At 39.8% G+C, this 14,326-nt stretch overlaps 1 protein-coding gene across 1 annotated transcript in view; it reads left to right on the top strand.

The window, feature by feature from the left end:
- RYR3 (ryanodine receptor 3) overlaps positions 1-14,326 on the top strand; it is an 886,248-nt gene that overhangs the window by 663,785 nt on the left and 208,137 nt on the right. The window contains exons 73-75 of the mRNA XM_069732389.1: positions 1,012-1,140; positions 1,279-1,391; positions 6,441-6,540. Of these exons, the coding sequence (XP_069588490.1) occupies positions 1,012-1,140; positions 1,279-1,391; positions 6,441-6,540 (342 nt within the window). The remainder of the gene's footprint in view (positions 1-1,011; positions 1,141-1,278; positions 1,392-6,440; positions 6,541-14,326) is intronic.

Here is a 14,326-nt window from a genome sequence, read left to right as displayed (position 1 = left end):
GAGGTGTCCTCACTACATTTTGTGAGTGGAGTGATCCTGAGCCATCCAGCTCTATATCTTTTTATAGAATTGTTACCGTATATCACAACTTTGCTGTTTATTTCGTCTTGAACCATAACCGCCCATCAATCCATGGTATGATGCTGGAGTCACATTAGCAAAGACATAGCACAAGTCAGAGCTCCAATATTTTTTAACCACCACGGCTAATGGGGTGTACTCAAGTTTGAAAGTTATCTCCTCTCTATTTATTCTAATGGGAGCGCCAAAGGTCAGCCGAGGGCGGCGCTCGGCAATCTCCAATGCTCCCATTAACAATGAATGGAGCAGCTGTGGGGCCCTTCCGTTCTCCGTATCGGAGGGCATCTTGCTGATTGGACTACCAGCGATTGGAAAGTTGTCCCCAATCCTGTTTATAAGGGATAACTTTTAAACTTGAAATCACCCCGATTTAATAAGAATAAGTGAATTAAGGTTAAGAAGATTTAGTGGTTCTGTCTGGATCTTATCAGTGCCCTCCACTAGGTATAACACAATGGATCAATTTTGGTTGGAATATTTATTTTCACATTTGTTTATCATATTTGTATTCACTATTTAGGTTCTCCTCTAGTCTGTCTAAGCACTTCTTGGCATTGCTGTGTTAGTTGAGCATCAGTCTTTCATCATGTCTGCCAACGTTTATTATAGAGCTCCACTTGAATGAGCTTCAGAGATGATTAAACACTTTGTAATCATTCATTTACATGATTTTTTTTCCTTTCACTGTGACTCTATGACCTGTGCCGGGTGCTGTTTGAGTGCTGATCACTTTAGCAGCTCTGATTTTAAATGTCTTTTTTGACACACACCTGGATCCAACTAATTTGCTCCCCCCTCAACAAATTATCCGTGAATTCCTTCATTTATAGCTAATTTGTGTTAGCAAATTTGTAGATAAGATGAGCTAAGCAGCCTTCTCTTGTCCTACGCTTTTGAATACTGACCTTGTCTTTGTTTTCTCTCTGCCAGTCCGAAGACCCCGCAGTCAAATGGCAGCTGAATCTTTACAAGGATATATTGAAAAGTGAAGATAGCGATTCTGAACAAACTGTGGAACGTGTGCAGAAAATCTCTGCAGCTGTCTTCCATCTTGAACAGGTAAAAGGGTTTGGTCTGAGTGTCCGAAAACAACACAGGGAAACCATGTAGTCAATTGAATGAAACCGTCCACAGAGATATAGCCGTATTGTAATTCCCTACATTATTCTCTGTCTGATGTTTGCACATGTACTACAGGTGGAGCAGCCCTTGAGGTCTAAGAAGGCTGTCTGGCACAAGCTGCTATCGAAACAGAGAAAAAGGGCTGTTGTGGCGTGCTTTCGCATGGCTCCCTTGTACAATCTGCCAAGGTTAGACCCCAGAGATGTGTCCTATTTCTTTCTTTGTCATTACTGTTGAGCCTGAAGCTTACTAGGAGATCTGGGTGTCCTTCTGTGAATGGTCTTCGCTACAGAATAACCTGACATGCAGCTCTCTGCTTTGTATCTATGCTATGTTGTGGTAATGTTGCAATTTGCATTTTTACAATGTTGAGAACTTGTTCATGCCTAAAGCCATGTTATTTCAACACTTGATAAACTTATATACATAGCTGACTTGTCAAACACATATACACAAGTTCTTAGATAATGCAGTTTGTCACAAACGTTGAAACAACAAAAAAAAGAAACCGAATCCGCTAGTACCGTCTTTTCTTAGAGCAGGCTTTTACAATGGTTTTTGATCCGAAGTCCACATTGTTAATATTCCATAACCCTAAATGTAAAGTGCAGCCACCCCCTTTAAGGACTCTTTTACAATATTCTAATAAGATAGATATGTGGAAGTCCCTAATCCTCTCTTCAAAGTACAAAAAATAACTTTTCTTATACCCCCATACGGTGCAGTTTGGTCTAATTGGTGTTGCTGGCCTTGCTACGGTGCCTCTTCTATTGTCACAAGCACTGTCCTCCTGCCCTGCTTCATGCACACAGTGTCCCCCAATCGCACCCCTGTACAGGTACACTTCGCTGTTCCCTGCTGAGAGCAGAGATAAGTGCTGTAATGTGCATGTGCCAACTTTACTTTCGGGCCATCGGCGCTCTTTGACCTCTCCCGGCACATTAGCATTACAGTACTTTTCTCTGGCCTCAGCAGGGCAAAGTACACCTGCGCGGGAGCATGATGGGGGACACTGTGTGGATGGCGTAGGATGCGTCATCCATATGAAGCAGGGCAGGAAAACGGCACATGGGTCGAGAGAGGAGTCGCCAAATCGAGACCGCACCGTATAGGGGGATAATAAAAGGTATTTTTTGTACTATGCAGAGGAGATTGGGGACTTACATACAACTTATTAGAATAGTGTAAAAGAGGCCTTAAAGGTGGTGAATTCTTTATATTGGGAAATCCTAGTGACAAGTTCCCTTTAAGGGTATGTTTTACAAGTAACGTATGTGTTGCACATTTTCTGTTCAGATATGCAGCCATTAAAAAAAAAAACGTTTATTACATCGGTAGAAAAGTGAATGATAATTTTCTAAATCTTATCCACACCCCGCAAAACAATAAAAAATTGTAGCGAAAACTGAGCTGCAGTATGGGTGTGAGCATTTCAATTCATATAGCTGATTTTCACTTCAAAATTCAACGTATGCAATGCAAAATACCTACATTTTTGCTACTACAATTGACTGTTCACCTTTAGACAGCAAGATTCGCCTTCAATGCAAAGCAGTAGGTGACATTATCAGACAGACACAATGTGCAACATGTCTGTTCTTCAATGTCATTGTGGACTATTCACTGCAGCAACATTATATATAGCTTTATTCATATTTACATTACTTCTACTATTTAGTTACAAGAATATATATCAATATATATCAAGGACAGAAAAATAAATAATTACTTTTCTACCTGAACTATATTTCCATTTAGCATAATTGTATACATAAAGTACCAGAACATGTGACTTATTGCAAAGAATCTGTATACAGTGGTATATAGATATTTTCATCAGTGACAGGACTACAGGTAATTGCTTGTCACAGGCAGGGAAAGGATACAGTATGTGGCAATGACTTAAGTTTTTCAACACTGCTTTACATGTGTATGTCTGATATATGCATGAAAGGCATACATGAATCTATGCATAAGTGATGCATGCATCATGTATGCGGATGATGTGAATTCATGCATAAATTTACTTGCACATGCATATAGACTGCAGACATGGATTAATGGAATAAACATAATAGTCTGATATGATCCTGGCTGTATTACAATATAATATAACCCTATTATGCCTTTCTGTACTGTCAAAATAGTATGCAGATTATGTAGCATAAATGTAAAACTGTAAATTCTGCTAAACAAGGCCAAACTATCATTTGTAGCTTAGAAAGTAAAATATCGCAAATGTAATGTCTTTATATGATACATATTATATATATTCATAAAGATTGTGGAATCCATCATACTGTAGATTTTCTAAAGTGATAGCTTAATATATTACTTTGTACTCTGTATCTTGTAATTGGTTGTTTGCACTTACGTGCAATGTTAAAGAGTACCTTAGCATGTAGTCTAATATTTTAGCCCCCCAAAATGTTAGTCTCAACATTGACGTTCTACGGCTCCGTTCCTTTCAATATGGGGAATAATAGGAAAAGACTTAAAGAACTGCAGTCGTTTACGCCCCACTGAGAAATTGAATATCTTAACCATACGGGGAATTTCAAGCTCTCTGTAGGGTGCTCAGGTATGCACATGTATCACGACTGCTCGAGTGATATGACGAGTCCCCGCTGCCTCATGTTTTGCGGCTGTTAGAGAACCATAAAACATGCAGGGATTGTTCGTGTTTGTCAAGCAATCCCCTGTTTTGTGGCTGTCTAACAGCTGCGAAAAGAGCGGACACGTGCACTCCAACATGTCACTCGGACACCCGCAATACTTTGTGCATACCCGAGCACCCTCGGCAAACTCGAGTAATGAGCACTTTCACTCATAATAATGGTGCTGTTGTATTCAAAAAAAATATTTCACCAAATAGATATAATTCTGTGGATCAGTGTATACTATATATGAAAGTCTTGACCGATATTTACTAATTAAAAATGTATATTTTATTAGGTATTCATTAATAGACCAATTAGGTAATGAAACGAAAAATATTGAAAAACACACATAACCAAAAAGGGTTCTACGCTATCAGGGTAGGATATAAAGGTAATTGACAACACCTGTGATAATGAATATTGCCATAAAATATAACCCTCTGGGACATGTTCAGTATTTTGTCAGTATTGTACATCAGTATTTGTAAGCCAAAACCAGAAGTGAGTGAAAATGTAGAAGTGCGCAATTCTCATAGGAATTGTTCTCTAATGGAAAACTGAGAACGTTGCTACATCACGTTGCTAAATTGCATGGACTCCATAGATGACTCAGGTTTTGACATACTGTCCACTTGTTTATTAATGGAACCCTGATTTCCACTCCCGTTGAACCTTCAAAAGGGGAAATGAGTCCAGTGGAAGTGTATTAATCTCAGATACCTCATATGAACTATTGGTTTATATGCCTTATATATACATTTATTCTTTAATATGTTTTGCGAGAATCAGTTTCTTTTTCCCCTTATTTGTACTTATATATGGAAACAAGACTGTAACAGGAGTGGAGGAACCAATGTGCCGTGGTTCGAGGAGAGCCTGGAGGGACCTGAGTAGGTGAGCACCTGACATTTCACTAGAGCCCCTGATGGTGTGGTTAGGCCTGGCTCCCAATGAACACGAGGTGCTACTCCAGGACAGACCACGGACACACAGCAGCTGACTCCCAAGGGACTGGTAGTTGGAAAGTCCTGGAAGGAGAAGACATCTAATACTAGCAGGTGCGGACTGCTACGACTGGTATACAGATTGGCACTGCAAGTGCAGGCGGGTCCGGCTGATATACAGACTGACACGGCAGGTGCAGGCGGGTAGAGCTGATATACAGACTGGCACAGTAGGTGCTGGTGGGTCCGGCTGTTATGCAGACTGTCACGACAGGTGCAGGCGGATCCTGGTGTAATACAGACTAACAAGGCAAGTACTAGCAAGGAGGTTAGGGATAGACAGACTCTAGCGGACATGAACCTGAGAACTATCAAGCATGTTTGGGAACAGACTAACAATGTTACACAAGCACCTCCATGCAGGTGGAGGTGCCTTAAATAATAAGTGTCTCCTAACCATTGGCTGATGACACTTTAGGATGGCATGCACAGCCCCTTTAAAAAGGAGGGTGTGTGCATATATCCTAAGCGAAAGACCCAGGGATCTGCACGTTGTGCGCACACCCCGGCAGTAGGAGACAAGGAAGGAGGTGGAAGAGTGGGACATGGGCTGCGGTGGTGAGTGAGTCCGTGTCCCTGCATGGGAAGAGGGGCAGCATGCAGGGATGACGGAGCTACAAATACCATAGCCTTATAGGGTTGACTAGGGCACATTAATTTAGGACCAGTCCTCATTGAGCTGGGTGCCATTTCCATTTATAGGGTGCCAACCTCCACGGTCACGCACGCCCCAAAATGGGGTGCAATAGTAATTTTTAGGGTATCCTAGCCATTCACTCTAGGTGTTATACCCCTCAGGTAACCGTGCTTTTCATATACTCTCACTATGCCTATCGTACTTTTTTAATTGGTTATATTTGATGGCAATATTCATTATAATAGGTGTTGTCTACTACCTTTATATCCTATCCTGACAGGAAAGAGCCCTTTCTGGTTGTATGTGTCTTTTGATATTTTTTCTGTTCATTGGTCATTTAATGAATACCTAATAAAAATGTATTTTTTAATTCACATACTGAAATATTCAACATTTTTCCTTACCCACAATGGAAAATCCACTGCATATTTGATGGAAGTGAATATGTCTTCAGCGTAATTTGTAACATGACAGGTTTAAAAGGAGAGGCCACACATTGGTACTTATCATAAGGATCTAAAAACACTAAAGGATCCCCCCAGAGGTACGCTTTAAGCCAAAAAGATAGTAAAACAAATTGTGCCAAAATGTAATGTAAGGACAGCACACATGAGCCTGCACTAGTGTAGGTAGTCTCTTGGCAGTGAATTTTAGGGTGATAGAGGGTTATACTCCAGTCTGGCTGCCAGTGCAAAGTAATATGCATGTGCAATACATTTTTACGCATAAAATGCACCTACATTTTTTGTTTACATTGGACAATTCTTATCCTTTATAATTGTTGGATAAGAATACAGGTTATTTTAGTCCTGTCCAATACCAATTAGGTTCGTAGTTATATATTTTTTTTTTGCTTTAGAATGTCATTTAATATTTTGTGAATTTGTCCTTGTGTTGCTGGCGCTTGAATTAAAAAACCTGTATGCTTTTCTTCAGACACAAAATTAACAATTTCTTCCTGAGCTCCTACCAACGTATTTGGCTGGAAAAAGTACATGAGAACTCAGACTATGACAGTCTAATACTCGTGTTAACGGTAATGTAACTTGTGGCTACACCCGTCTTTGTGCACACAAGTACTCCACCCAGCCATGTTGTGATGTTTTCATTGGTTTGTGCAATTTTGCTGAGAGATTCTGATTGGTCGGATTTCTAGCACCCAACAGCTCTTGGGAATGAAAGATGGAGTAAAAAAAAAGTCATAATAATTTTCTTATATAAAATAAATAGTACATAAAATAAAATTGATAGTAAGATGCAGTGATGTAGAAGAAGAAAACCGAATCAATTATGTTTTTGTGCTGAAAATAGTTCTGACCAATCAGGAGATCCCAAATTGTACAAGAATCCAAACCCTACTAATCATGAGTCACCTGAACATTTATATTTTATGTTCTTTTGTACCCCTCTTGATCCCACTTTCACCCCCTGCCAGGCACCGTTCTATTAACCTCTTCCTCCATGGTTATCTGAAATTTTGGATAGAAACAGAGGAAAATTCCTTTGAGGAGAAACTAATTCAAGATTTGGCTGTAAGTACGGGCTTAGACGGAGTTTGGCTTAAAGCGCAAATTAAATAATTACTACAGCTTACTGATTCTGAAAAGAATTATGGGTGCATCTTACACAGCTTTTAAACAGAGCCTATCCTTAACTATATGTTCTAGTGATGTCTGTCTACCATGACAAATAACCCTGATTAATTGAATTAGGCATTCTAAATCCTACAATAAGTGTTATTTCTCATGTCCTTTAGCCAATTTTCACATTCATACGTTGTTTTTTTCCTTGCCATCTTCCAAGACCCATACTATTTTTTTATTTTTCATTGACCTGGCTGTGTATGAAGCCTTGTTTTTTGCAGGACAAGTTGTAGCTTTAAATGACATCATTCATTTTACCATACAATGTACTGAAAAAGGGTAAACATTTGTGCGCCACTTTTTGGGGGGTATTTTTTCATGACGTTCATTGTATGGTAAAACTGATTGGATAGCATGGTTTTCCAGGTCACTATGATAACAGTGATATCAAACTTGCATAGAAGGGTAAAAGACGATGACTCAAATTTTACATTCTTTTACTTTTTTTATTTTTGAAAAACCTTTTTTCATAGTTTTTTCCATTATAGACCCTTGTAGAGAACTTAAATCTGTGATCATCCAATCGATTATGGTATGTATCGGAGTAGTCAAATCTCTTCACAGGACTACTAATATGGCATTGATTAAGGTCTTCCGCAGACCCATTATTCCCCCGTCATCCAATCTGCGTGGGTCAGTGCGCACAAGCACTAGCGAGCATTCCATTTAAACTCTTATCAGAGATTGGCAGCGGCATTTCATTTTTTGAATAAGAGAAAAAACAGCTCGCCCAACTGGCTAACAGCAGTGGACGGAGCTCAGCTCTGCTTTTAAACACAGATGCTGGCTAAATTACATAGCCAGGATCTATCATGTGTGGATTTAAGGGGTTAAAATAATTGATAAATATTTTAGAACTGCTGAAACATTTGCAGCGCCCCAGAGTCCTGGTCGTTGCAGTAATGTCGCTCTGCCACTAAGGGGAGCGATGTTATGTCTGATTGCACTAAAGGAGTTCACTTGACGAGGTATCACACTCACACATTACACTTCACACTCCGGCCACCAGGGGGAGCAAAAGGCACTATGTACTAGGCCACTCCTCACACTGGTAAAACTGGGGGTTGGATAGGAAGTTAGGTCAGAACGCAGCCTGGGAGAGCTCCAGGGAGGACCTGTCAGAACTGGAAATCTGGCAGGTACCTAGCAGAAGGACAGATTGTTACGGGACCGCGCCTGCACTACCTTGCTGCAGTATCTCAAGGAAGGACACTAAGAGAAGGATATTGTGGAGAAGTGAGAAGTGGGATCATAGTACGAAGGCGATAGAACCAGAAGGAGTCGTGCCCCGAGATTGGCAACATCCTTCTGAGGCGCGTAGCCGGTGGCCGGAGCACCGAGGAAGTAACAGACTCCACACATTACTTCGAACAGCGGCAGGACAGTTAATTACAGGTTGGCTGTCTACCATATATCACTTAAGAAGACATAGGAGGCAATCGTGGGAGAGGGGTGTCTCTAGGGTCCCAGAATAACTCCAGGCCTACCTGTCATACGGGTGCGTCCTAGCCATAACAAACATGGGGGACGGAGAGAGAGAAAGAACGGATACGACAATTGTGAGGACTATCCCGTGGTGCTCAGCAGGGAAGGACTACAACACACAGGCGCTAGAAGGTAGACACTGATTCCCACCTGCAAATGGAACTCTGGATGTGCCTTCGGACCGGCCGGTCTCAGCCAGCCCCGTTAGCAGTGCTCTGGACTGCGGATCCCGAAGCCTTCAGTAAAGGTAAAGAGACTACAATCTTGTGTCCTCGTTATTCGTCGCACCTTGCACCACGCACCATCACCTTTCATTGGACGCCCCTTAGCAGGGTCACGGACCGGGTCTAGCCACCGTGACAACCCCAGCACCGAGACAGAGAGGACCGGTACCGAGAACCTGTGGCCCTGTGTCTGGGGGCGCTCCACATTAATTAAAACATATAGGAATGATTATGTTCATTATTCATTCTTGAAGGCAATTTTTCCATTCATTGCTGGATACGGTGACCTTCCATTTTACCTGGATTGCATGGAACATGTACAGTGGCATTTATATTATTGTTATTATTTATTTATATAGCAACATTAATTCCACGGTGCTGTACATGTGAAAGGGGTTACATACAGAGTTATAGATATCGTTAACAGTAAACAAATTTACAATGACAGACTGGTACAGAGGGGAGAGGACCCTGTATATATATATATATATTATACATTTGTTTGCCTACAATACAATGGAAATGTGTCACTTTTAACTTTAGCCCTTTTAGAGATCATTTCATCTTCAACTTGCTTAACTGTTAACAGTAACAGTAATTTTGACCAAGGGTGCCCAAACTTTTACATGCCACTGTAGCTTTAGTCTAGCGTGTTACACATTATTGTAATAAAATTGGAATACATATAGAATAGTGACAAAGACCAATGTTTTCATAAGCCACTAGTGGAATAAAGAAAATAATTGACAGGCAGTCTTGGAATATGTTGACCTTTTAGTCATCTCAGATTTAACGATTTAACATACCATACCATTATTACAGGATCTGGAATTTTTAGTAGTGGACTTAATATTCCAAAAATGTTGTGCCAATTGGCAATCATTGACTATTTTGTGCAATTAGCCCTGTTAAAATGCTTCAAATCTATTCCCTGATCAGGGTGTGGGTGTTTCTGAACAGACACCTTGGCTCCTTCATTGGTGATCAAGCATATTGTGCTAAACCCAATCAAAGTTCGAATAGTACAGCTGTTCAGGTACAGCCAGACTCTGGTCTCTACATTGCAGAGAAGGAAGTGAAAGTCATGCACAAGGACAATGCTGGAGTTACAAAGCCAAGACTGATCATTTTAAAGGGAATTTGTCAATATGATCAAGGAACAGCACAATATAGACTAGGAGAAGCTGAGCAGAATGATATGTAGGTTTGTTTTATTAATTGAAATCTTTGGTGATTTACGTAAATATAACAGTCAAGTTGGCGGTTCTTTTAGTGATTGACAGCTAGCTCTGCAAACACAGTCATGCAGTCAGTCAATGATCAGGACCACCCACTGTACTCATGTATATCCAGACACCAGGGATTTCAATGAACACAATGCAAGTTTTACTGATACATTTCCCTGCAGATCACATATCATTATTAACATGACAGGTTCCCTTTAAATGTTTTATTACTGCACACCTTCAGAGATGCTGATATTAAGAGGGTTGTCCCATGGATAAAGTATATTTTAATCACTAGATCAGGGAATAAAAATAAGTTCCACAATTGGATGTGTAAAAAAAAAAGTCCCTGTGCTGAGATAATCTTATAAATGTGCCCCTGCTGTGTACTGTGTAATGGCTGTGTCTGACCATGCAGGTACAGCCATTGCACAGTACATAGCAGTGGCACATTTATAAGATTATCTCAGCACAGAGACATTTTATTTATACATCCATTAGTTAGATGCTCAGTGATATATTACATTAATGCCTTCATGTGCAGAAAAAGACTAAAAGTCAGCTAGGTGAACAACATGCATGAACGTACATAATTTATATAGTTGTTCTTTTTATATAGATAGATACTGCTCTGCTATGGGAATGCAGAAATCAGGATAATCACTACTGCAATGCAAGCTATGTACCATATTAATAACTATAAATCTTTGCTATAACATTTTACAATAATTAAATTGTGCTGTAAGGTAAAATGACAATTATTTTATCTGTAAAAAGAAAAGCTATATATTATTTTTCATGTTTATATATACACTTCCCACATAAAAAGGCTTGGATTGGCCCACAGGGGAACAGATGACTCCTCCAGTGGGCTACTACGCAGGAGTGATGAACCCACCCCTCTACAATGCACAATACACCTGACTCACTATGTACATACAAGGGCAACATTTCATCATTCCTTTAAAAAAACTACCCAGTTTATTATATATAACAAAAGCAAAATTGTGAGTGAGAGTAATGTAATATTTTCATGTAATTGAGTAGGGGGCCCTCAAGGTCAATACTGCTGGTGGGCCTTGGCACCTCAGTCCGACTGCACACCTCTGTATAGGAATAATCCGTTTTAACATGATACACAAATGAGGGCATACATTCTCAAGATCAATGCAGCAATAGGGCCCGTGCATACAGTGAACTGGTGCACATTTAGTATTTTACTTGGCACAATTGTATGCCTCTGCCTTGAGTTTGCAGAACAAAGTCCTGTGGTGCATGCTGCAATTTTTTCCTACATGTGAATTATAATATTGACTGTTCTCCTCATGGCAGTCTGTGTTCACAAATAGCAAACTATCAAAATTGGTTGTGTGAATATGCTGAAAGATGGGTGGGTATATTTGTTTTATTTTTTATCTTCATGAACAGTGGGCAATGAGCAATGCTCTTTGTCCAGGTAAACGTCCCTAAAAACACTGTTGTGTGGTTAGCTTGCCTCAGACACATAGTCCTATCAGGTGTAAGTAAGTCTTGTGTTCAGTCTGTGTGTTGAAGGTAGCCTTTCCTCTAACCCTCTTGTCAGCTTTTGTAACTACCTTGAAAGAACCCTTGATTAAATCTGAATCTATAACTTTCTTGTAGATGTAGCTAATCGTTAAAGTAGTAAATTGTGAGGAAGCCCAAAATGTACACCAACGTAACTTAGAATCTATTTTTTTGACTCCTTCCCCCTACTAATTTTTTCATGGGATCTTAAAGCCGCATGATTTATTGTGAAGTCTTCTAATTATTCCTGCTTTCTAAAGAAGGAGGACAAAAGTGGTTGTAACATGTGAAGGTCGTCTCTTTGTACAGTCATATTACCGATGTGGTTGTACAAAGTACCGTAGATTCTTCTGCACGCTACAACCCCTAGGGTTGTAATCCCGTGCAGTGGCTTTAACAGATGTTGAACTGTAGTGAATTTATTATTCTTTTTTAATGTACAATTGAAAACGTAATTGCTTTTAAGGCGTGCTGCATTTTTTAATTAAATTATGTCATATTGTCAACTATATTGTCACATTTAGTATGACACATTTTGTTCAAGTTTTAATTATTGACTCCAAAACAACAAATGATTTCCAGTCTTGTGCCCATTTTCCTTTGTGATATCAGAACTGAATAGCTGTATAGAGTTCTAACGTTCTTTCTCTTGTATGATATTGCTAGAAGCTAAAAGAATGTGTGCATGACATCTTTTTCTGGCGGATTCCACCTGAAAAAGTGTTGTGAAAGCGGCACAAAAAATAAACATCGTGCACAGCAATGTCAAAATGACATTCCTGTGCACATTCTCTGTCTTACGTCACTTCTTTGAATATTTCAGGAACATTGAAGCAGGTAAAAGAAGTAACATGTTCATTCTTTGTGCAGCTTCATTCGGAGTACACCCACTTTTTATACTAGAAAGTAAAGAGCAAAGAGGCCGGTGACCGAGCCATGGCAAAGGTTACAATAAAGCCAACGGCAAAGCAGCTTCAGGAGAAAGAACTGCTGGCTTTTTCCTGAAGCTGTTTTCCTTGGAAAAGTCATTGGTTCTGTCAGGGTCCACATACCCGCAGTAGGTTTTTTGATTGCTGATTTGGGAGTGGGTGGACAGAAGCACAGCCCTTACAAGTGCCACTATTGTATGCTGTATGTATGAAATTTGTACAGTTGAGTTTTCCTTTAAAAGTTGTGTAAGATGCAAACTATTGTTCTATATTAAACTTGCTTAAAGACTTAATACAACTGATGCCATTTTCTATCTTATTTTGACCCTTGATGCAACCTCTGACCAGTAATTCTTTTTCTTTTCCTCCTTTTCATTTTCTCAATTCTGTTTTGTTCTATTTCAGCGCAGCCAGTGCGACTGGTTCCCTCTATGTATCTTGACCAGTTGAAATTGCCCCAGGCTTGTTTAGCCCTGACAAGGTTATATTGACACTCAGGGCTAAAGCCAATTATTTTTCTTAATACCAAGTACATTGCTGTTCACCTCCTCAAACTATGGGCAATGCCCTCTCCATCACCCATTCCTATCTACTCCATACATGTTCACCACCCTGCATGCCCTGCATGTCCTCAAACATACCCGTCCTTAATGGTGTTTTTCCAAAATGAAAACATTCAGGAAGTTGGTTTCAGTTCCTCTATAAATGAGTGTTTTATTTTATGTTTGTAAAAAGTTGACAGTCTTCAGCTGGACAGCCACATACTGCAAGTATCAGGACAAAGAGAGATTGACTTGAAATGCCGTTCAGACATCTTTCTGCCGGACAAGCAGTGTTTTCATCTTTGTCCATCATGCATCTCTCTTACATTAAAATAGCACACAATGAAGTTACAAGGAATTTAGTTTAGATGTAGCAACATTAGAGTCAAAGGGACGAAAAATGATCTGTGATCTGCACTGCCCAATGCTTTGAGCAATAATATAGGGCCATTTACTTAAAGGTACATTCTACTTTTAATTAAAATGTAATATTTTATGCCCTGCATCATAAATAGATAAATAATTATACTTCACCTGTTATATCCCTTGTTGCTCCAGCATTGATGCTCCAATTGTTCTCGACTGTTTTATTTTATTTTACTAGAACAATGATGTCCTTTACATCCTTGTGACTCTTGATGCCTTTCACTACAGTACCTTGATAAAACTAGTTTGTGCAGCTCAAAATTGCTGACATTATTAATAATAATAATAATAATAATCTTTATATAGCATCAAAATATTCTGCAATATTCTACAATTCAACAGTTCATATACAAGTCATAAGTAACAACGTTAAAGATAATACAATAATTAAAGCAAAATAATGATGACCCTTCTTGTAAGAGCTTCCAATCTACAATTCGGTGAGAGGAGACACAAAGTACAGGTGCTTATTTACAATGATGGTTCAGCCATCTTGAGGGAAAGGAGGATAGATAAAGGGTGCATGAGTTAGTCACCAGCCAATATTTGTGGTGCCTTTGGGTGCGGTGGTCAAGGTGGGAGAGGATCAGGGCAACAGTGAGGGTTTTTGTTGCTCCATGGTGAGAAAGTGGTTGGCTGCAGCAGTTGTCTTGTGACTGTAATTTGATATCCAGGGCTAGGGGCTCCTTCACTGACCATAAAGCTAGGGATGCCCTCGCTATCCCTGCTCCCCAGATTACTTCTAATGGTGAAGATGACGGGGCCACGTGCATTGCCGAGCTCCTGAATCTGCTCTTGTCTG

Source organism: Ranitomeya imitator, chromosome 1, assembly GCF_032444005.1.
Source record: "Ranitomeya imitator isolate aRanImi1 chromosome 1, aRanImi1.pri, whole genome shotgun sequence".
Taxonomy (NCBI): Eukaryota; Metazoa; Chordata; class Amphibia; order Anura; family Dendrobatidae; genus Ranitomeya; species Ranitomeya imitator.
The sequence above is the reverse complement of the archived record's forward strand: the minus strand, read 5'-3'. Positions and strand labels throughout refer to the sequence as shown.